Source organism: Epinephelus fuscoguttatus, linkage group LG2 (genome assembly GCF_011397635.1).
Source record: "Epinephelus fuscoguttatus linkage group LG2, E.fuscoguttatus.final_Chr_v1".
Taxonomy (NCBI): Eukaryota; Metazoa; Chordata; class Actinopteri; order Perciformes; family Serranidae; genus Epinephelus; species Epinephelus fuscoguttatus.
The window spans coordinates 48,117,940-48,142,470 of record NC_064753.1 but is presented as its reverse complement, the minus strand read 5'-3'; the positions used below and the strand labels follow the sequence as shown (position 1 = coordinate 48,142,470).

General features: G+C 41.9%; 2 protein-coding genes across 2 annotated transcripts in view; one reads left to right on the top strand and one right to left on the bottom strand.

Moving 5' to 3' along the window:
• The window catches only part of LOC125899603 (mucin-2-like), a 60,224-nt gene extending 56,318 nt beyond the window's left edge, over positions 1–3,906 (bottom strand). The window contains exon 1 of the mRNA XM_049594033.1: positions 3,603–3,906. Within this exon, the coding sequence (XP_049449990.1) occupies positions 3,603–3,906 (304 nt within the window). The remainder of the gene's footprint in view (positions 1–3,602) is intronic.
• Positions 3,907–13,650: 9,744 nt separating this feature from the next.
• Positions 13,651–23,546, top strand: snrpa1 (small nuclear ribonucleoprotein polypeptide A'). The gene is made up of 9 exons (XM_049561987.1): positions 13,651–13,832; positions 15,948–16,095; positions 16,367–16,445; positions 18,702–18,748; positions 18,834–18,936; positions 19,264–19,343; positions 19,799–19,874; positions 21,947–22,040; positions 22,723–23,546. The coding sequence occupies exons 1-9, from the start codon at positions 13,751–13,753 to the stop codon at positions 22,887–22,889; spliced, it is 876 nt and encodes a 291-aa protein (XP_049417944.1). The 5' UTR covers positions 13,651–13,750; the 3' UTR covers positions 22,890–23,546.
• Positions 23,547–24,531: the final 985 nt, after the last annotated feature.

Here is a 24,531-nt window from a genome sequence, read left to right as displayed (position 1 = left end):
CACAGCGAGAATTCACCCTCAGCTCAGAATCAAACCTCTGTCCTTTTAATATGTAGGCCTATTATTTTTTATAACACTGTGCACAAGGATCAGACTGTCAGTCTGTTAGAGCAGCTCCCAAATGTTTATTGCACATAATGTGTAGGTCTAATTATTTAAATTTTAAAAATGGGTATGAAGCTTCAGACACGTAGTATCAATGACTAATGATCTCTGTCACTGATGTCATTAGTCACACTGATGGAACATAACTCCTATAGCCTAATATTGGGGATTATATGTTCATATTTCTGAGTGAGCAATGGTGCAGCATTTCACTGTCTTTAAATTTACTACATTTGTAGCTGAAATAAAGTCACTGAATGCTGTTGAGTCAAGACACAAATAGATGTCCAGCATTTTAAAATCTACTGTATTTTAACCTCAACGTCTTTTCAGGTGCAAATCACCAAACATATTATTACTGGGTCAGACTGTGAGTTTACAGTCATGTCTTTATGTCTTTGATCTATAGCCTAGCCTATATGTTTTAAATCTTCCTATTTTTCAGTTGCTGCCTCCTGTGTTTTTCCCCATCAGATTAAATCTGAACAAACATATTATTGTATATAATTAATATAATGTAATGTATCTACAGCCTGATACACAGTCAGATTCCACCACTTTATCTTCATTAAGGAAATGTAAGTCTGATAAATGATGAATAAACGGACAACACTGAATAAAACTTTCTTATTAACTTTATGGTTAACTTATTGACACTTTCCTCGCTCTGACTCAGGCTCTTCTTTTAAAGATAAACATGCACCGTCTGCTACACATGCATTAATATCTCTACATCCACTGGATTAAAATGGAGGCGCTGTCTTTTATTTACCTGTTGCCATGGTGAATCGTGGAGTAGGAGCTCCATTGATGATGGCTTTTTATTGTCAGTTTAACTCAGAGTGAACATACTCAGAGTTGACTGAACTAACTCAGATCAGCTGTTCTGGAACTGGATACTCAGAGTTTCCCATCTCAGGGTAAATCAACTCAGAGTTCAGGGATAGACTCAGAGTTTGTTGAACCTCCTACCTGGAATACCCCTCAGTTCCAGGAGGTCTGTAGCAGCAACCTATCAAAATTGGCTTCAGGTGAGGAAGATATACTCTAACCCATAAAGATTCTAAATTATTTGGCATGAGCTCAGCACACGATGTTGCAGGAAAATAGTTACTGATATACAGTACAGGCCAAAAGTTTGGACACACCTTCTTATTCAATGCGTTTTCTTTATTTTCATGACTATTTACATTGTAGATTCTCACTGAAGGCATCAAAACTATGAATGAACACATGTGGAGTTATGTACTTAACAAAAAAAGGTGAAATAACTGAAAACATGTTTTATATTCTAGTTTCTTCAAAATAGCCACCCTTTGCTCTGATTACTGCTTTGCACACTCTTGGCATTCTCTCCATGAGCTTCAAGAGGTAGTCACCTGAAATGGTTTTCCAACAGTCTTGAAGGAGTTCCCAGAGGTGTTTAGTACTTGTTGGCCCCTTTGCCTTCACTCTGCGGTCCAGCTCACCCCAAACCATCTCCATTGGGTTCAGGTCCGGTGACTGTGGAGGCCAGGTCATCTGCCGCAGCACTCCATCATTCTCCTTCTTGGTCAAATAGCCCTTACACAGCCTGGAGGTGTGTTTGGGGTCATTGTCCTGTTGAAAAATAAATGATCGTCCAACTAAACGCAAACCGGATGGGATGGCATGTCGCTGCAGGATGCTGTGGTAGCCATGCTGGTTCAGTGTGCCTTCAATTTTGAATAAATCCCCAACAGTGTCACCAGCAAAACACCCCACACCATCACACCTCCTCCTCCATGCTTCACAGTGGGAACCAGGCATGTGGAATCCATCCGTTCACCTTTTCTGCGTCTCACAAAGACACGGCGGTTGGAACCAAAGATCTCAAATTTGGACTCATCAGACCAAAGCACAGATTTCCACTGGTCTAATGTCCATTCCTTGTGTTTCTTGGCCCAAACAAATCTCTTCTGCTTGTTGCCTCTCCTTAGCAGTGGTTTCCTAGCAGCTATTTGACCATGAAGGCCTGATTCGCGCAGTCTCCTCTTAACAGTTGTTCTAGAGATGGGTCTGCTGCTAGAACTCTGTGTGGCATTCATCTGGTCTCTGATCTGAGCTGCTGTTAACTTGCCATTTCTGAGGCTGGTGACTCGGATGAACTTATCCTCAGAAGCAGAGGTGACTCTTGGTCTTCCTTTCCTGGGTCGGTCCTCATGTGTGCCAGTTTCGTTGTAGCGCTTGATGGTTTTTGCGACTCCACTTGGGGACACATTTAAAGTTTTAGCAATTTTCCGGACTGACTGACCTTCATTTCTTAAAGTAATGATGGCCACTCGTTTTTCTTTAGTTAGCTGATTGGTTCTTGCCATAATATGAATTTTAACAGTTGTCCAATAGGGCTGTCGGCTGTGTATTAACCTGACTTCTGCACAACACAACTGATGGTCCCAACCCCATTGATAAAGCAAGAAATTCCACTAATTAACCCTGATAAGGCACACCTGTGAAGTGGAAACCATTTCAGGTGACTACCTCTTGAAGCTCATGGAGAGAATGCCAAGAGTGTGCAAAGCAGTAATCAGAGCAAAGGGTGGCTATTTTGAAGAAACTAGAATATAAAACATGTTTTCAGTTATTTCACCTTTTTTGTTAAGTACATAACTCCACATGTGTTCATTCATAGTTTTGATGCCTTCAGTGAGAATCTACAATGTAAATAGTCATGAAAATAAAGAAAACGCATTGAATGAGAAGGTGTGTCCAAACTTTTGGCCTGTACTGTATATTGCTGTGCCACCTCCATGTTTATTTTCTAAAAATATTGTAGCCATCAATGGATACCTCTGCATCAAGTACAGTAACATCCAGGTGGGTCTCAGACATGGCTAAGATGTGAACTGTGTTCTCTTTAGTCAAATAGTTCAGCTCATACATCTTGTTTCTTACACTGCAGACATTCAAATGGGCCATCACAAGGCCCTTAGTAGACATGTTGAATTTCATAGTTTGAGATGTCTTAGGTTCATGTAGTTATTACAAAATATGATATTCAGCTGTTTACAAGAGATCGTGGGAATAATAAAAAACTGAAAGAGTTTGTTAGTCATGGCCGGTATTGTCTTCAAGATATTCATCAGTAGTTGAAATGGTTCATAGAGTGGTCCTACTTTCTTAGACCATAGGTCCCTGCAGGCATGGGTCATACAGTCATTAAACCTGTCCAGTGTGTTGATGTTCTCAGGAGCAGTCATCTCTGGTACTGGTCCAGCTCAGTGATCTCTCTGATAGGTAGCACTTTTGCTTCTTCAGGTGAACCATTCAGCTTTAAGAACACCCTACAGTTTGCAGTCCATGTTGATTGGATTTTGTTCTCTTTTCTCAGGAAGCGTGCTCTCCTGGCTGGTCACCATTCTTCTTTGTCAGATGTTCATTCACATACACATTGGTTCCCTTCAATTTTCTTCCTTGTCTGAGCAGTGCATTTTTTTGTTCCCTGGTCACAAGGCAAACTATGATGGCAGGTTTCTCACTTACATCCTTACGGGGAAGGGGATGACACGCCTCAGTGTCCTTACTGTTCATGGCTATGCCTTTGTTGTCAAAGAATGTGATCACCTGTTGCTCCAGGGAGTCAAGGTCTTGCTCAGTGGGCTCTCCATTTGGCACTGCCGCCCTGGTGTATGACCGGGGCCTGGTTTCCAACCCATTGATGATAACATCATTCATGCGGGAGTACTGTTCTAGGTCCGCAACTCGGCACTCCAAGTGGGTAATCCTCTTATCCTTCTCAGCATTTTGTCTTTTAAGTTCCTTAATCTCACCCATCAGATCCATAATCACTTTTTGTTGTTTAGATATAGTGGCAATTTCTTCCGACATGAAATCAAGTGATCTTTTTATCTCTTCTATTTCCTCATCTTTCTTCTGTGACACCATTGTCTTCCAGCTGGCTGTCAACTGGAGCCCAGGCTTGGCTTGTTAGTAGCTGGTAGCTGCTGCTGCTGCAGCCTGGGCCTGTTACGGGGCGGCAGCAAGGACCCAAGTGCGGACAGACGGCGAAGCAGCAGGTTGAGTCCAAAAAGGTTTATTTCAGCTTCAGGAAGGAATCAGGGGTGAGGGGCTGAGTCCAGAGGGGAGGATGGGAAGGGTGAAGGGGTATGGGCCCAGAGGAGGGGGCAGGTTGAGTGGGGAGCAGGCTGGAGCATCTGAGGTGAAGGCAGGTGGAGCAGAGCGGGGCCGGAGAGCAGAGCAGGCAGGTTGGTTACTGGAAACACAGGAAAACAGGATTACTGACAAAGTTTTACTCAGGTATTAGAACTAGTGGCTAGAGTCGAGCTGAATACTGACTGAACAGTGGCTACGATGTGGCAGCGTGGATGTGCCAGGGCTGAGTACAAGTAGGCTGAGTTGATTGCAGGATGAGATGCAGCTGGTGGTGCTCTGCTCTGTCTCCGGCACACCTGCAACCACTCTGCTCACCACACCCACACACACACACACACACACACACCCACTCAAGCAGCAGATGTAACAGGGCCTGGTGGTAGCTGCTGCTGCTGCTGCTGCTGCTGCTAGGGCCTGGGCCTGGGCCTGGTGGAAGCTGCTGCTGCTTGTATCTCCCTGTTTTCAGCCTTGGGACGACGACTTGATTCGAGATGGTTTTTCAAAACAGACCAGTTTGTGATGATGTTTCAGGACGGAGTTCTGATTCTGGTTTTACTAAAATAAAAGTGTGCGTGTGAACGCTGCTGCTGCTGCTGCGTAACTAAACCAAAGTTGTTTAATACCCCATTGATCTGAACTTTTATCTTGAACGTTTATTTGGGGATTTTGTTTTCTTTTTTTGAATGCAACAGTCAAGACAATCAGTTCATAGCGTCATCTTGCAACTCTTCACACATCTTGCAAAACATCCATCCATCCATTTTTGTAACAACTTATCCTCTTGAGGGTCGCGGGGGGGCTGGAGCCTCTCCCAGCTGACACTGGGTGACAGGTCACCAGACTATCACAGGGCTGACACATAGAGACAGACAACCATTCACACTCACATTCACACCTACGGACAATTTAGAGTCACCAATTTACCTGCATGTCTTTGGACTGTGGGAGGAAGCTGGAGCACCCCTCAAGAGGTGCACCCCCCCTGCAAAACAGTCAACTCTAAAACCAACCGAAGCACCTGGATCATCAAACAGTGAGTATAACTAAACCAAAGATGGTGAGTTCTTCATATCTCTGGTTATGGCATCTGTGAGCGGTTATTTCTCCAGTTATTTGGAAGCCGCAATAATTAGAACAAGTCCATTTAGAACTGTCAGTGTCAACACTTCATCATTTTATCCCAACAGATATTTGGGGGAAATTTCTTGTTAGGTCACACTGACCTTTGACCACCAAAATCTAATCAGTTCATCCTCGAGGCAAAGTGGACGTTTGTGCCAAATTTGAGGAAATTCTCTCAAGCGATCCTTCAGACATCCCATTCATAAGAATGAGATGGACGAGGTCACCTTGAGGTGATAATTCTAGTTTTAAATGTAACTATTAAGTGTGGTGAGCCACACAAACTAAATTCCAGTCACCTCCTGTGCGCCGGGGTGGAGACAGATATCCCAGAAATAAAGCAAAAGCAGCAGGGAGACACACCACAGGAAGGACATGTAGTTTGTAATTTGGATGAAAGACTTCAACTGTGACTTGAGAGGAAGTCACAGTTGTCGGCATTACTTAAAAGTGAAACTCAAACCCAAACATGCGTCCTGTGTTTGAGCAGATGTATTCGGTGTGTTTCTATCTGTGACCAGTAAAAAGGAAAGAGAAGGTTCTTTCTTTTCAGGCTCAGAGTTTCAGGATACAGCTTCAGCATTATTAAAGGTTCAAGTAGGAAACACCCACTACTGCCAAATCTGATTTAGAGCTGTGGGAATGATAGATACTCTCCTGAGTGTTTTTATTTGCTTTGCTTTATCATATTTTGACGCAAGCGATAAAAGCTTGAACCTATTCAAGGTGTGTTCGGATCTCTGAGTGATTAACACTTTTGTCTTTTGTTTTCTTATCACCAGCAGTCATCTTTAACAAAAGAAAGACTTCACGTGAATGGGAGGCAGAGATTACTTTAATTCACCTCAGTTCATTGCAGATCCATTAGTACTGTTTTACCGTCCACCCAAAAACCAGAACCACTGTGTGACTGGCTGAAGAGAAGCTGCTGTGGATTACGCAGCAGTATGGGTGTAGCCCTGCCATCTACGCAGCAACACTAATCAGTGATTGTTTTCAGTCATGATACTTGAATACTGTTGGTTTATAAGAGGTCATGTATGTCACACCCACAACATTAAGTACTGAAAAGTCAGAAATCTTCACGTGGAGATTAACTGAACCACATTTTAATTTCACGTTCAGTGATATTTCATTTCTCGATTCACTGAAGAGCAGGGTTCCCAAATGGAGGGTTGCGTTCTAAAACTGGACTCAGATTGTGATCATTGCAAACACTGGGGTTAAAGTATTGCTTCCTGTTACAGATTGACTAATGTGTGTCTGCCAGCGGCACAGACATTAAGGAGACAATATTGCAACAGAAACATTCAGCTGTCATTTTTATGTAACAGGTTTTGAAACATCAACTGTTTTTGTGTGACTGAGGAGAAATATGGATCCTGAGAATCAACCCGGTTTAAATCGTAAGCCGTTGAATACTGAGGCTTTGGCAGTGATAACCAGAGTCAGACACCACTTAAAAAAGACGTCCTTTTATGTCAGTATGATACACAGCTAGTCACCACATCGGGGGAAACGCGGTGGAATAACAACATAAGCCCCAGTCCCAGTATGGCAGGTGGAAGGGGTGGTGGACGGGTCCAGCAACCACCGACTTTCACCTGGAAGGCCAGTGTTTGCTTCCTGTAAGATTGTAAAAACCAAACCCTGTTCTTTTTTCCTAAACCCATTCATGTGTGTTTGTTGCTGAAGGCAAAAGAAATACAAATTTGCGGTGCTGGACGCTGAAGGTCCATGACCAAACACTGATATGTGACGAGGTTGGAGTGAGAATGTGTTGCTGTACGCCTTATTCCAGGGCTGGTCGGCCATCTTTGACCTTTTGTTGGCTCAGTCACTGGTATTTGTTCATTTATAAAGCCAAATTGGGTAAACTCCCTTCATACATTTGCACTTTGATTAAACAGAAATCTGACTGCAGTTATAGTCTGAGATCTCAAGATTTAGTCTTGTCTGTTCCTGGTTCACGGACTGAGCTGAAAACTTTCATGTGCTGTGCTTCCCTCACTTGAAAAAGCCTTAAAAAACTAAGATAATTGGTCTCTTGTCTGATTTTAAAGCTCTAATAAGTACAAAGGTGAATGAATCAGGTGGTTCTTGTCATTGTGTGTAGACATTTTAATATTTCGACATGTCACCATATATCTTCTTTATTTTTTATTCTTGTTTGTACCTTTTTTAAGCTGCCGTCTCGGCCAGTTCTCCCTTGAAAAGATATCGCTGATCTCAACCTGACTTTACAGGTTAAATATGGCTTCAATTAAGGAAAAAAAAAGTAAGTGTGGTAGCAAAGGCTTCTGTAGCCCACAGTGGTAATCAGTTTATAAAACCTGAAACCTATAAATGAAATTATGGCCAACATCTGCAGGCTCTCATGTTGGCGTTACTAAGCCAGCTAACCGTCGTCTCATTGCTTAACTTTGATCTTAAGATAAGTCTGGATGATATAAAAGGGAGTCTCCACTGAATTTCCTTTATATGTACACACAATTTAGGCAATGCTACCTGTATTTTCACCTTATCACATATTTGCTTTGTGACTTAGCTTTGATAGAAACATACACTCAGATTTCTCCCCAATAATCCAGGTCAAACCACAGGAGCTGGTTTATTGTGATCGGGCCCAAACCACCGGAGTCTCAGCCCAGTTATCACTGTTGGTTTAAGGAGGTGAACACTGTCCAAACACCCAGTGTTGTCACATCTCAGGTTGACTCAGGAAGTCTCAATGTTGTGCAACATTTTCACTTTAAGTCAGAGCCAAATATGGAAGACACTGAGTTTGAGTCCTCAGAGCTGAGACTATCAGACACAGCAGATCGTATGAGACAAAAGAAACATGCCAGTGGGTTCATAATATAATTCTTAAAACAAAATTATTCGTCTTGTAGTTAAACACAATTTGTTAGAAGTTCAGCATCCCTTAAATCTACTCTGTTTATTAGGAATTACTATATCAATCCTGTGTCACTTTGTATATACACAAAAATGGGAAATGCACACACATGGTGGTTTTGTGAGGATTATATTGCAGAAGAAAAAGTCTAAGTATCATTAACGTTTGTTGTCCACAGAGCTTATTTTCTGCAATAACCTAAAATGCAGTGGAAAAATCCCACTGGATTTTTGACAGGGGAACATGGCTGACGCTAACTTCTGGGTTGGCCTACCAAAAACATGTCATCCCTGCAGCACTCTCTCCCCTTTTCCACGTGCTGCCAGTTGGCCCAGGTGCTCCGCTATAGCCTGCTACTCCCTCTTTACAGCTGCCAGAGCTCCCTGGTGATGTGGCACCCATCTTGTGCCACTTGTTTTGACTGGTTTCACTTCCGCGATCTTAGGTGTGTCCCCTGTCCTTTGGAAGATGGCCCAGTGTGTGGGGGAATAGTGGTAGCTGTAAGTACCAGTTAGTAGGTCCTTGATTGGTTAGAAGTTAATCAGCTTTGTGCAGCATGTCCTTAATGACAAGTTCTTGCCACTGTGCACAACAGAGTACAACAGGTAGATGAGGGCACTAAAACATAACCCAAGACTGTGTTACTGCTTCGCCTGTTTCTCACCTAAAATGTCTTCAGAAACACGTTAGCTGACCATTTAACTGTAACTTTAGATCATTCGTTACCAGCCGGTCACCATATTGTTATCTATGGAAAAAGGGATGAGTTCCCAGTATGTCAGCCACCAGCGGGGGTGTTTTTTGGTCCGGTGTGGGGCAACGCATTCTGGTAGTTGTAGGTTTTCTACCTCTTGAGCAAAAGCAAATGCCACAGTCCTTTTTCTGTTTTCTCTGATAATGTAGTACCAGTTTAGAAAGTATTTGTCTCTCTGTCTTTCCAGAGGTGAAATATTTCTTTAACTTTGGGTCTGGTTCTTCTGTTTGTTCAGTTTTTTGTAACACGTTACGTGTCTGGCATCGAGGGAATTTCATCGATAAGATTATCTCATTTGAAACTACAAACTGCAGGATTGCTGCAATAATTCTGCAGGACTGAAAACATCTTCTTTTCTGGCTGCCACCGCGGCAGCTGTAGCAGGATGTCATTATGAAACCCATCATAACTACCCTCAACCTTCAAAAACTGAATGAGCCTCACTCCTTCCTCCCTCCTGTGTGAGTAACAGTCTTTAACTCTGAGTCACATTCTTCCTCTGACAATAAAACATCATTAATCACAGTGAGTCTTTTCTCCTCATTCCTCAGAGCTGTCAGCTGTTTGTTAGCAACACAATGCAAATTGTCACACTGGCAAAGTGACAGCAGCAGTCACGTCTTAAGAAGCAGTCGGTGCATAATGCATAAATAATGACCACCGCCTGACACACAAAAGTGTTGTGATAAGTCAGTGATTGCTGCTCCTTGTTGCTTGTTGTGTGACATTCTGCAAAAATACAGTACCGTCTATTTGTCTTTTTTTTTTTTTGAGAGAGAGAGAGAATGGTTATATTTTTGGATCGTCCAGAGGTTTAAGTCCAGGCTTGATTACCAACTGGACAAACCAGGTGAATACCGTCAGGGGTCAGTAGGTGATTTTAGGAGGGGGAGCATCCCCATGGTTAGCAAAATAACCAGAATGCACCCCCACTTGTTAACCTGCCATCCCTCTCCATCCCCTGGGTATGGACCCAGATGGAGTTTTATCTAGACACGGACCTATAACTGCATTGGCGATGTTCTAAATCCAGTAAGTTTGATTTATAAGCATGAAGTAGAAACGAGCCTAATGAACTTCAAGACAGTTTTGTTAATGTCACTTATCCATCAAACATCATTTTCCCCAGGATTTTGACATACTAGGTGGTGGTGCAGTGGTTAGCACTGTGGCCTCACAGCAAGAGGATTCCAGGTTTAAGCCTGGGTGGGGGAGCCCACCTGTGCTCCCCTGTTCCCCCTCCCCTAGAGTCCTGGAAGCTTGAGGGTTCTGCGCAGTATCATAAGCCCCTTTTACACTGCCAGATTTTCAGCAAATGTTGGGCCGTTTTGACGGCAAGCTGCGAGCGTTTAGACACACAGAGCCGGATTGGCGAGTTGATCCAAGGTGCCCAATTTTCCACCTCATAGGGTAGACATATTTGTGGAACCTTTTTGGTTTAAACAGACCGAGGCGCCCTTCCACAATGGGAGGGGCAGTTGATGACGCCGCACGTGTGAGCCACTGGCGGTGGATAAACAGGAAACAGTTGATAGCAGGAATGAGCAGCTAGTAGCAAGAGGGAAACACAAACCTGACAGACACTGTAAAGATGAGCAACTGGGGAGACAAGGAATTGCGCGCCCTCCTTGTCCTCACAAACGAAGAGGCCATTAACCGTCAGATGACGGGGACGGTGAAGGACGGGCCGACTTATGAGAGAATCGCCGAAGGACTGACCAGCTGCGGCTTCCCTCCCACGTCACTGTTTACGTCACACGCTGAGCTACACGTTTTGTTACTTGCTCACACCCCTCATTGCCCCGAAAAAGGCACATTCTGTATAAACAAAAGTAGGTAGGCGGCATTTTGCTGCACTCCCTGATTTTGTTTTTATACTGCCAATGCTGAAAGAAGACTGATTGGGCTTTCCTGCAAATTTGCACAACTCCTATCTAAAAAGGGCTTTAGCTGTTCCCATTACCACTGGCACCACTGTTGCCTTTACTCCCCGCATCTTTTCTAGCTCCTCTTTCAGCCCTTGGTATTTCTCGAGCTTCTCGTGTTCCCTCCTCCTGTCGCTCACGATTACTACATCCATCTCCACTGCCTTCTTCTGTTGTTTGTCCATCAGCACCATGTCTGGTTGGTCAGCCATCACCAGTTTGTCAGTCTGGATCTGGAAGTCCCACAGGATCTTAGCTCGGTCATTCTCATCCACCTTAGGAGGTGTGACCTTGGGACTTCCAGCCCATACTCAGTGCAGATGTTCCAGTACACTGTGCCAGCCACTTGGTTATGGTGTCCCATGTACGCTCTTCCTGCATCTTACACCCTGCTGTTATGTGCTGAACTGTCTCAGGAGCATCTTTGCACAGCCTGCACCTGGGGTCCTGTCTGCTGTGGTAGACCCCCGCCTCTATTGATCTATCTATCTATACATGCACGCACACACACGCGCACACATACACACTCACGCATGCACACACGGCCAAATGCAAGATCCCCCCTCCATACGTCAGGTGAAGATAATAAAAAGAAAACCACCCAGCTTTTTCAACCCAACAGATGATGACCTGTCCACACTTCACAGAAGCCACAGGTATGGTTGACCTTTGTAGGCGTGATGCCTGATGTGTTGGTGTGTGAGCTGTTATCAGTGTGTATCAGATTAGACTGATAGCTCTGGGCGATGCTGAGTGCTGCTGTTTGTCTAGCAGGAGTGGTGCTGGACGGAGCAGAAATCTGAACTGAGGAAAAATACAGGAAAAGTGCAGACAGAGGAACCACAGCACCAGCCGAGGCCAGTACAGTCCCAGGATTACTGGTCATACTGGTTCATGTTGCTCATTAGTATTCAGTTCTAGTGCAAGTTGTGTTATAGTTCAGTGGAAACTGAAGTCAGGCTGGTGGATGGATGTACATTTCAGCTGTGCCAGAGGTTTTTTTCAGTGTCATACCAACAGTCAGCATGGCTTTCTTTAATAATTAACCTTGGTAACGTTTCCACCCAAAATGAATCAAGTGTGACCATTGCTGTTTACAGCTTGATTTTGTCGTAACCAGATGAAAAAGAAACATTTGTCTGGATTGCTAAAAAATAGTTGTTACTGAACCTTGAATTGTCCAACAGTGTTTTATTTTGTGGTTTCTATTTGACAAAGTCAGATTGATGAAATCTGCTTCAGTCAATTCTCAGTCACATTTTACTCAGTGTGCACGTTACAAATGACCAAAAAGAAAAATATGGTAATGTCTCTCCAAACAGAGATTTATATTATGGAGGCAGTGTTGGGACAGAATGGGTAGTGCTGGTGTAGCTTTAATTTATTATTTATTATTCATTTTATTACGGAAGTATATTGCATTCACTTGACAAATAAAAAAAAGCCCTGTTTTTCTGAGTATTTTTTTCTGTTTTTTGGAGTAATTTATTTATATTTTTTTCTGTTTTTCATGGTAATATTTTTCCTGAACGAGGAGACGATATACTTCAAAATTTCAACTACGGGGTCAATAAGGGTAAGGCACATAATTAGTTACACACAAGGTATCATAATCTAGCTATGATTTTGACTGCATCCTTCTAGTGTAGGCCAATCGCTCGTCTCCTCGTTCAGGAAAAAAATTACTGAGAAAAACAGAAAATATTACCACGAAAAACAGAAAAAAATACTGAGAAAAACAGAAAATATTACCACGAAAAACAGAAAAATACTCAGAAAAACAGAAAATATTACCACGAAAAACAGAAAAAAAATTACTGAGAAAAACAGAAAATATTACCACGAAAAACAGAAAAAAATACTGAGAAAAACAGAAAATATTACCACGAAAAACAGAAAAAAAAATTACTGAGAAAAACAGAAAATATTACCACGAAAAACAGAAAAAAATACTGAGAAAAACAGAAAATATTACCACGAAAAACAGAAAAAAATACTGAGAAAAACAGAAAATATTACCACGAAAAACAGGAAAAATACTCAGAAAAACATATTACCACGAAAAACAGAAAAAAAATTATTGAGAAAAACAGAAAATATTACCACGAAAAACAGAAAAATACTGAGAAAAACAGAAAATATTACCACGAAAAACAGAAAAAAAATTACTCAGAAAAACAGAAAATATTACCACGAAAAACAGAAAAAAAATTACTCAGAAAAACAGAAAATATTACCACGAAAAACAGAAAAAAAATTACCCAGAAAAAACAGAAAATATTACCACGAAAAACAGAAAAAAAAATACCTAGAAAAACAGAAAATATTACCACGAAAAACAGAAAAAAATACTGAGAAACACAGAAAATATTACCACGAAAAACAGAAAAAATACTCAGAAAAACATATTACCACGAAAAACAGAAAAAAAAATTACTGAGAAAAACAGAAAATATTATCACGAAAAACAGACAAAAAAATACTGAGAAAAACAGGGCTTTTTTTATTTGTCAAGTGAATGCAATACACGTCCGTATTTTATAGCTGTTAGATTTCCCTCTGAACTGTATTGCAGTACAGAGCTATGTAATGTGAGCATCGCTGCACTGTGATGCGCTCTGCTGCCTGCCTGGTGTCCTGTTGTTCTGTCCTCCGCCCGCTGGGGGCGCTGACACTCAATAAAGCCGCCTTTATGAGCACAGAGAGACCCAGGCCTTTGTTCCGGGAAACAGCGTGTGTGCAGCGTTACAAACCTCCGGGACCGCTTTACTGCCAAAATATTAATATTTAGTAACGTCTGCTGTCGGCCTCGCGATGGTGAAACTATCTGCGGAGCTAATTGAGCAGGCAGCTCAGTATACGAACCCTGTGAGAGACAGAGAGCTGGATTTAAGAGGTGAGTTCAACTTTTCTCACCGCTGCACACTTGGACATGTAAAGTTAGCTAGCTCAGTCTTTACGCGGGCCTCACGCTGAACTCCATTCAAACACATGCTGTTAATACTTTCTGATATCAACAGCAAAATGCGTATGAAGGCCCGGGTAATACGTGTATATTAGCCTTGTAGCTGCACCTCATAACGTTAGGTAGCGTCTGAAAGCTACACAGCTGCACAGTGAGTACAACCACTGTTTAGTGTCCACAGCAGCTTAAGAGTCAAAATAAAAGCGATACAGAAACAGTGAAGCTGTTGTCCTCGACTGAGAGCTGCTGTGAAACACTAAGAGTGAGTGAATTTAGTGGAAATGCCGGTAGTTTTGTGCCTGGTTGTCAAAGTACGGGAGAACCGATGCTAGCTGATGTTAGCATAGCTTGCTAACATGTCTGCCAGTGATGTGCCTGCCCGCCGAGAGTTGCGTGCACCTCACGGGAGCGCGCACAGACATTGTACTGATTTACAAGTAGTGTTTAAAAGTCATAAAATCTTCTTTTGTTGTGTTATTAATGATAAGTTATCTGAAGTCTGCAGCTTATGAACGTTTAAAGCTGTGGTTTTCAAACTTCTTGCGCCCAAGGTGTCACCAAAGGGGCAAAATAAAATCTTAAGGCACACCTGTATTTATTTATTTCTGTGCACAGCAGCCTCTATATGATGTGTTATCACTCTTATCACGATGGAAATGGTTGTTTTTATTCACTTATATCCAATAACAATTTACAACCAACTAGTACTCATTAAATAGTTGACAAAATGATTCAAGAATTCATTTTAAACTGTTTGAAACTACATTAAATCACCAATAACACACCCATTTAAATGGGAAATAATAAGATAATGTGCCTCACACTCATAATTGCCACGCATGAACTGTGACAAACTGGTTGCCTGTAAAGGTCTTTTAAATTAAATAACAGTTCTTTATCTAGAGTTTGCCTCTTTATTAGTAAATGGGTGCCCACGACATACTGACACATTCAATTAAAAATCCATCCATGACTTTTTGTACAGGCTCAGGTGAATATTGCAGTAAAAATGTGTGGTTATCACAAAATCCCACGATACACCTGGATTTGTATCAAGGCACACCATTTGAGAAACACTGGTTTAGAGTCATAATTTGTATTATACTGTAGTAGAAGCAGCGTTTCCTTGACACAGTTGATCTGAAATCTGCAGGTTTTATTGATTAACCTCTCAATATTTCGGAGGGCGATCTCTGGTGTATAATTCATATTTGTGTTTTGAGGCATTTCTGACAATTACTTTAAAATGTTGTTGTGAAAGGAGTTTTTTAAGTAAAATTAATGGCAGCAGTGGCGTAAGGTAGTTGTGATAAGGATTGCAACGATATACCGGTTTCAAGGTATACTGTGATATAAAGTTGACAGTCGTCACACCGTGTACATTTGCTTATTGATGGAACTGGGGGGGAAAACGAACTGGACATTGAATCTTCCTTTTTATTTTAGTAATGTTCTAAGGTGAGAGTTTTTACAGAAACTTCCATCAACAAAAGCTCTAGTTATGATGGGCCCCAGTGCATGTTATAATGACACTGGACAACATCAACATACATATTTCCCAGCAGTCATTATTGTATATATGTGTATGACAAAAAAATGAGTTCAAATGAGGGAAGTGTGTATTGTTGTTTTTTTAAACACCTTATATGAATGATAATGATAATAATAATAATGAGACATATCAAAGACACTTTCCAGAGAACAACAACAAAACAAAGAAAAAAAACAGTACAAAGGTGAAATAATCCATGAGAAGGGAAACAGGGAAGAGGGAGAAGAACAGGTTTTTAGAGGCTGCAGACAGTATGAGTATTCGAGGAGAAATTGGAAGAAAAGAACCTCAGGTGTGCTGTGCCACTTTCCCATTGTTATCAACCATAAACACTCGAACCATTCTGACATTTTTTTTTTTATGAAAATAATTTTAAACTGAAACACACAGGTTATGGTTTTGTCGAAAAACATGTCTCTGTTTCATAATACTGAGAAAAAAATGTAATGAATATTAGAAGGTCCTCCTCAACTTTGATGTTCTTCATCTCCCAGGTTATAAAATCCCAGTGCTGGAAAACCTCGGAGCGACTCTGGACCAGTTTGACACCATCGACTTCTCTGATAATGAAGTCCGAAAACTGGACGGCTTCCCTCTGCTCAAAAGACTGAAAACATTACTAATGAACAACAACAGGATTTGGTAAGTTCCGCTGCAACATCCTCTGATGTCATGAATGGAAATATGGTGATGCTCAAATTAACCAAGAAGCAGTTCAGAGCTCTTACAGTTCAGATTTTGGGATTATAATTCATAGTTAAGTTGTTTATTTATTTATGCTCCAATAAGGTGGGTTCAATATCGTACTTGCTATTCAGTAAATTTACTCCCATTAGGAGCACATTAAATGTTGTTTAGTATACCTGGTCAGTACACGGCTGCATGCTTGTAACTTTATAAAATCTTTCTCCAGTCGTATAGGTGAGAATCTGGAGCACTCTCTGCCGGGTCTGACAGAACTGGTTCTCACAAACAACAACATTCAGGAGCTGGTGAGTACGTTTCAGCAGCAGAACAAATTTGACTGATTTACACCGAAATACCAGAAAAATATCCTCCACAGTCTGACAACAGCAACAAATCCTCCAAACATCTTATCCCTTTTAAGTTTTTTTTGTTGTTGTTGTTTGTTATTTGTTTTGTCCACGCTGCTGGATTAAATATTATTAACATCTTAACAGCACATCAAACTAGCCATAAGAAATAATAACTTACTCAAAACACAGCTTTGTGACTTTGTGACCTGCCTGCCAGAAGCCTTGATATTTATACAACTTTACAGATGAATTATAAAAACCATCAGTCAGCTCAGCGGATGCAAGTGGATAGTAATTTGTGTTGGTGGTAAATCTTTACAAACCTGGTTGCTAAAAAGGGGTACGAGTTCCCCCAGCTGGCAGCCAACTGTATATCTGGTAGATAAATCAGAGTTGTGACTTAAAGGACAACTTCGGTATTTTTCAACCTGGGCCCTATTTCCCCATATGTATGTCTGGAGTGTTACCGGAGTTTTTGGAGTGCTCAAATAAACGGGCCTTTTTCCTGAACGCAAGAACAGAATGTCGCGCAACACCCCGTACAGCTTTCATAGGCTGCCTTTGTCGGACGGCGAGATACTGAAGTTGTGGCTAGTTGTGCTACAAATGGATGCTAACACTCCTGTCCAGACACTGCGCCTTGCAGACCATCGGGTCTGCAGTGCTCACTTCTCCCAACATGACTACTGCCAGCCGAAGAAGAGAAGACATCCAATCCCGAAACACCTCTTCCTCAAAACGGCTGTCCCCGAGTAGAGAGAGCTACAGACACAGTGGAGGTAATGTTATATAAACAATGTTCGAAATGCTTAGTATGCTATCTACAGAGATAGCACTGGCGATCTGAACCGGTCAGTGGCGAAAAAAGCACTTTTAATGCGCAAACTTATACGGGACGCATTTGCCCCTGTTACCGTTTTAGCTCGTTTCGCGGCTGCCGGCTGCATCCACCTCCCTCAATACTGAACCAGTTTTAGAACGAGTTGTACCTATGAATCATACGCACACATACACATGGGGAAATAGGGCCCAGGTTGAAAAATACCGAAGTTATCCTTTAATAAGCATGCAATGAATGCTGTTATGCCACCGCAAACTGGTGCCCTGGTGTTGGTGTGGATGGGGAGGGGGCTTTTAAATCGCATGTTGGGCTTAGCGGTTGATAATGGGCAGCCATTGGCGATGGACAATGGCACTGACCCAACCCTAAACTGGATGTCCAGCAACACGGGACATATTGTTTTTTCCAGACCTACTGTCCCCTTCTACTGCAAACTAACTGCAAAGAACTTACACAGATACTCTCAGGTAACTGCAGATAGCTACTAGGGATGGGCATCAATTTTCGATTATCAGTGGTTGATTGTTAAGGATTTTGATCGATCACAAATAATTTTGCTCGATAGTCGCAGTGTTTCCCCTACAATGCTACAGGCCCGGCGAGCCGCCGTGCCTACGAGACCCCCCGCCGGACCTATGCCAGGCAAAAAATCATGAACAGACGGAGGCTCTCATCGCTCTCCAAAACCTCGGCGGCTTCCCTTGAGGCCTCTGAAAACACTACGCCAGTGTGCCCTGGCTGGCAACGCTTGTAAACACCCAGGGGTGAACTGCGCATGCGTGCCATTCTTCCTCTTTGGCCTGGGGGGTTGAAGCTCAAAACTGGGGCAGCTGCGCTCTCTTGCGGCGACAGTCTGCACTGCACTTTTTTGTTTTCTCTCTTTTTGAAATACTCACTTATCAATTAATTGATAATTGATCGTTAATTTCTTTGATGATCGAATAATGAATTTTGATCGTTTGCCCATCCCTAATGGCTACCAATTGCTACCGGGACAAACAAAACGCCGTCCGCCTCCTGTTTTGGTTGCATGATGGTTGATGCACTTTCTTTGTGCCATAAGTCGAGCCTGGGTCTTGAGGAGTTGTAGCATTTATTCACTGACAAATAGCCTGAACTGTACACACACACACTGCACTGCTACATTAACTCCTTGCTCCGACTTTCACTGTCACACGTCATCATCACTCACACACACTTTCTCTTTATTTTCGACCACACACTGGCTATGCACACAATCTGGCGCTGTGATGTGGTCCAGTAGGTGCTGGTTGTGTAGGAGCCAAGGCCATATTGATGCTGGGTTTCAGTACCCTAATCATCAAACACTTTTACTGTAGTTTTCTAAATCATTATTGTTTAATGTGCAGGGTGACTTGGACCCTCTGGCCTCAGTGAAGACCTTGAACCTTCTCAGGTATGGATCATCAGCACTCTGTGATATAATTTGTTTACAGCTGAATGAAGATCACACACGTTTGTAATAATCACTGAATTTCCAGCTTGTTAAGGAATCCAGTGACAAACAAGAAGCATTACAGGCTCTACGTCATCAACAAAATCCCACAGATCCGTGTGCTTGACTTCCAGAAGGTAAAGCTCAAGGTAAGAACAACGCAGCAGGTATATTTTTTAACAGCCATTTAAAATGTGAGATACCGGACTGTACATATTTCAAGGCCTGGCATGAGCTGTGAGTTATGGATCACATGTATTGGAAGCTAAAACACCAGGGCATTTTCCTTTAAGCATCACAGTGGTTATTAATGATGTGCTAAAGTCTTCTAACCTGGAGATATCGTCCCATTGAACATCTAAAGAAGCTCTGGTGTTATGTACATTTTCCTGCCTGGCCTTGCCCCCCCTCTTGGATGAAAGCTTCAGTCTGTACTTAATGAGGCTTTTCACTTTAACTGTGTGATATCGTCATAGGAACGCCAGGAGGCAGAGAAAATGTTCAAAGGCAAACGAGGTGCTCAGCTTGCAAAGGATATTGCCAGGCGAACGAAAACGTAAGATGAAAGTCCACGTTAGACAGCAGCTCCTCAGAATCACTGGATCCTGGCTGATAGAACGGGTTCAATCGTGAAAACATAAAACAACACACACTGTCACCACCGGTCATTTACAGTTCATCTGTTTGAATGATTTAAGAGTGTTTTACAATACAAAAAATCCTTAAAAATTCTGGGATCTGCACCAAAAACTGATCCCTTGTTCCTCGTCCCCACAGTTAAAACACACCTTGTTTGGTAAAGGTCATGACCTCTGAATGGGCTGTAACTCTGCCGTTAAAAGCCAAAGTCAGAGACGTTCACCACAGTGTTGCTCAGGACTGCTGTCTAAGGACGATGTATCAGAATACTTGACTCAAGAAAAGATACTATACATGAGATTACTACATTGGTTGAGAGGTCAGAGAAGCTTGTGTGTGTCCATGTCGTCTAACTGAGGTGTGTTCTTTCAGGTTCACTCCGGGAGCGGCAGCACAGCTTGAGAAGAAGAGGACGGGGCCGTCTCAGGCTGACGTGGAAGCCATCAAGGTTCGTTTGTTGACTTGAAAAATGTTGGCACTGTGTTTTGGGTTCTTTATGTTTTGACAGCTGAGCTTGAATTTCCATCCCTCCAATGTCTAGTCGTGGTTGAAGACAAAGTTGGTGAGGGGGGGGATCAGTCCTTTTTTCAGCCTGTAAATGCTGGGAAGCCCCGTTTTTAAACTCACATAAGAGACACTTACATTTTTTACTGAATACTATGGATGTTTCGAGACTGGTGTTTTACAGTCTGCTGTAGCATTGTCACGCAGGGATTTACAACCTCAAGAACTACAGGTCCTTGGAGTCTCACAACTTTTTTATAGTTAGATAGCCGTTTCAGGGCTGATTCTCTTTAAACAAAAAGGATTTTACTCTTAAACTAAAATGTCTTTCTTTGTAGGGATCCTTTCAATGAGTGGGTTTACATGGACAGTTTAATTTCATTTTCATTCGGAGTGAAAGTTCATTCCTATTGAAAGTGATCTTGTAAACACCTAATTCGGAATGAAAATGGTCAATGCGATTGAAAAGGGGCTGGAATATTCCGTTTCTCATTCCGAATGAAAGAATTTCTCGCACTTGTATACACTCATTCCTCGTTAAGTTCATTCCGGTCTTTCTGTGCATGCTCGTTTCCTTGCCCTTCTGGCACGATGACGTGTATAGCGCACATAGCAACGGGCTGAGATAGAGCAGTCGGACTTGTTGCACTCACCGGTTTCCATTCGCCACAGCACGGTCTTCTACCTCCCTTCTCCTGCTCAACAGATGAAGCATTAGCAGAACAAGGTTGTTGTTGTACTGCTGCTTCAAGAATATAAGCAAAACACGCCCGGAAAAGGCACTAAGAACGACGTCGTCGAGCATCTTCTTATCCGGAGCGAGGACTACAGTGTTTTCTTCCGGTAAACGTAAACACGTAACATCGCCCCGCCCCCTATCCAATCAGAAACTTTCCCTGCCCCAAACCTTGCACGAACCTGAATAAAGGCGATTAAACTGATCTCCCGTGTAAACCCTCATTCGGAATGAATATTTCCCATGTAAACTACCTGGAAAGACTTTAATTCCGAATGATTTCATTCAGATTTATTTCATTCTGAATGAGAAGCCATCATGTAACCGTAGCCAATCATGTTGTCAGATACTTAAAATCACAGTCTGAGTTTGTCAGTGGCAATAACCAGAACTTTTAGTGAACATAAATTGTCCACTGTTTCTAATAGGGTCCAGGTTGGAAACAAACTATTAACTCTTGATTTTTTAGTTTATTTGACGTGCAGAAAGCATCGTAATAAATGCTGTGTTGCCCCCTCAGTGTAGAGGGATGTGACATAATGTGGGCGTTTCCACAAACTCTGACTGTAACTATTAGTAATAAATAATGTGACAACATGATTGACATAATGGCCTGCTATGTTTGCAGTGACAAAGCCACTTCATACTATATTCCGCTTGGGAGTGGCTGCTGAGTCAAGTGCAACACCTAGTGGTAAAATCTGGTACTCCAGTCCAGTGTTTGGCTTAATATCAAACTGGTTTGAAAGTTTTACACTGGTCCAACTCAAATGTTGAGACTGCCAAAGAGGTGCAACTTTATTTCATATTTTATGCTCAGAACATGTTGGTCACAATGTTGAAGCATGTTCCAGTCGATACGATATTATCACATTTATTATTATTATTATTATTATTATTTTATTTTTTATTTTTTTAAGATTTTTTGGGGGCAATTTTAGCCTTTTAATGGATAGGACAGACAAGCGTGAAAGGGGGAGAGAGAGGGAGAGAGGGAGTGACATGCAGCAAAGGGCCACAGGCTGGAGTCGAACCCGGGCCACTGCGGCAACAGCCTTGTACATGGGGCGCCTGCTCTATCCACTAAGCCACTGACGCCCCAATATATTATCACATTTATGAATTAATGGTTGTACAACAAGACAGAGATGAAGCACCACTGATGTATTAAAATAACCAAGATGGAGATTCAGATCTTGTTCAATCTAAACTGATCCCTGAAAATATTTTCAATAACAGGTCGGACCATATTAACTGAGATTTACATGTTTGCATTTCAGAATGCCATCGCTAACGCCTCATCGCTGGCAGAGGTGGAGCGGTTGAAGGGAATGCTGCAGGCTGGTCAGATCCCAGGGCGAGAGCTGAGACAAGGTCAGTGCTCACCAAATACTAATGCACAACGTCCCTGATACTGTACAACCTGGTGGACATTTCTAAGTTTTCAGTTATCCTTTTGGATTTGGTTAAACACATTTGGACAGAATTACTTTCATTGTTATTCAGAAATGACAAATCTGTCAGCAGGGGCAGTAATACTTCCAGCCATTAACAATAGTAGTCCCTGAATAGTCGTTGTTATCCAGAGCCGGATGTGTCTTCTTCCTCTGTGCCGTAGAGCTCCATTGTTAAACTCATCAACGAGCTGCTCGGGTGCACCGGTGACATGTTTCTTCATCACCATGAACACAAACTGTGATTTATTTTAGCTCAGTCCCACAAACACCTGCTGCACCATGTGTGGATTAATTCACAGCTGAAAATAGTCCCCACAAATGTACTACTTCCTCCAATTTGAAACAGCCGTAACCAAGCTGAAACCATGTATTTGTGGTGGTTTTAAAGACTTGCATCTTCAGTAGGAACCAATGGGCTTTGAGCTGAGACAGAGTTGGAACGTGTTGTAACACAGACTAAGAAAAATCCACGATAAGAGCAGCGTTTCCCTGTAAAATTAATCTGAATTTGAGTTTTTCTTTTTTTTTAATAACCTCAATGTATTCTGAGGATTCACTGATGGATGAATGTTTATTTATAAACATGTTGATAAAATCAGGTGCAGCTGGGATGGTGGAGGAAGAGGAGGAAGAGGAGGAGGGTGAGGCTGCACAGATGCCGATGGGGTCACATATGGGTGGAGCTTCTGGAGAGGAAATGATTGAGGGTGAACAAGAGGAGGACGAAGAAGACATGGAGGAAGAGCCTCCTGTGAATGGCTCCTGAGAACCTGGATGAATTTTTGTTTTGTTTTTTTTTTTTTATTTCTGTGTTGTAATTTCTTGCGTTGGCTGTCCGTCTAGCAGGACTTTTTTATTTTGTAAAATGACATTCATTAAACTGAATTCTTATACCGCCGTGTGTGAGGCCAGTTTCTTTAAGCAGTCAGCTGACGGTCTGAGCTGAATGTGGAGCAGCTATAGAGTCTGTTAATGTCCTGTAACTTGAGATTTTAAGTTTCAGAATTTTCATAAAAATATATTCTGGTTGGTCAAATTCAGATCCAGAAATTCAAGTCAAAAAATTTCAAATGGTAACATCCATCCTACCCAGACAGGAAATGCTGTCAGGACTGACTGCATTCAAACTGACTCAAGGCATGGTCTGTCAGTCATATGATCCAAGAACGCCACTTGGAAATTGAAACCCAAAAATGGCAACTGGGGAGAACGACAGGGCTCCAGTGAGTCGTCCAGTTTGTGCTGTGCCTGATGGGTTATTTGAAATACTCGACTAGAATTTTTTTGATCTGAAATTTGAGCAACTGTCTATTTTTTTTATTTAATTGTGACTCTTTAATTTTTAATATACTAATTTGTTAACATTGAAAAAAAAGATCAACTTTTGAAATTCAAAATCAAGAAATTTTGTTTTTAACTTTCACAGAGGTGAATCGGGAACAAATGAGTCTACATACACGGTTTTCAAAATAAAATATTTAAATGCTGTGAATTCAGTGGTGTTGAAATACCAGTTAAGTTTTCAGTTGCTGTTAAAAATGAGATATTTCCGTCTCTGCTTCTGTGTGTGTCTTTAAAATGTGTTCAGCCTCTTTTCTTTTTTTTTACTATTATGAACAGAAAACAATTTTATGTCAAACTGAAAAACATCTACACATTTATTTTTTAAATAAATAAACATTGTTTGCACAGTATTCATTTCTTCAGATCTGTGATTTGTAGGTGCACCTGCAGCAGTTACAGCCTTGAACTGGAGTTGATGTGTGTCGATCAGCTTTGTTCTTTTGGACAGTTGAGTTTGTCCCTGTTTGTCAGGATGGGACTTGTAGAGCTGCAGCGTCTCTTTGCAGAGCTTGTTTTGTTAACCGGTCTGTTCCATTCTCATCCATCAGGGAGTGTTGGTTCTGTTCATGTGGGTTCCTGTGTAGTGACAGTAGGGATGAAGGGAAAAGAGGAGGTGGACCAGTGAGCAGAACAAGCTCTACAAAGATCTACAACTCCTGTTAAGCAAATCAGAATTCAGTAATTTGGGATAAAGCAGTGAAAGAGAGGCAAGATGAGTGAAACTGAAATATGGGAGAGGTTTCTGTGTAATTTAAATCGTCAATTCAACATTTTGAAAGGGGCAGGTCGAGGAAAGTTGATTTTGACAGGATAAATCTTGGATATTCCAATTTCAATAGCACAACTGAGATAATAGAAAAGCATCCAACTGACTCATGTGACAACTGTCCAGAGCAGTGGTGGGATGTCAGTGTATTCACATAAGTACTACAGTGGAATAGAATAAATCTTTATCGTCTGCCATGGGGAGAAACTTGTCCTGGGCTCACCAAACCCAAAAGACAACATTGTAAAAAGCAGACAAAGAGTACGACAGGCATTTAACGTCATTACACTTAGACATT

Excerpts from the sequence above, each read along its gene's own strand:
- snrpa1 (XM_049561987.1), top strand. The coding sequence starts at position 13,751 with ATGGTGAAACTATCTGCGGAGCTAATTGAGCAGGCAGCTCAGTATACG. Across the intron at positions 13,833-15,947 it reads CAGAGAGCTGGATTTAAGAG|GTTATAAAATCCCAGTGCTG; the intron begins GTGAGTTCAACT and ends TTCATCTCCCAG. Across the intron at positions 16,446-18,701 it reads ACAACAACATTCAGGAGCTG|GGTGACTTGGACCCTCTGGC; the intron begins GTGAGTACGTTT and ends TTTAATGTGCAG.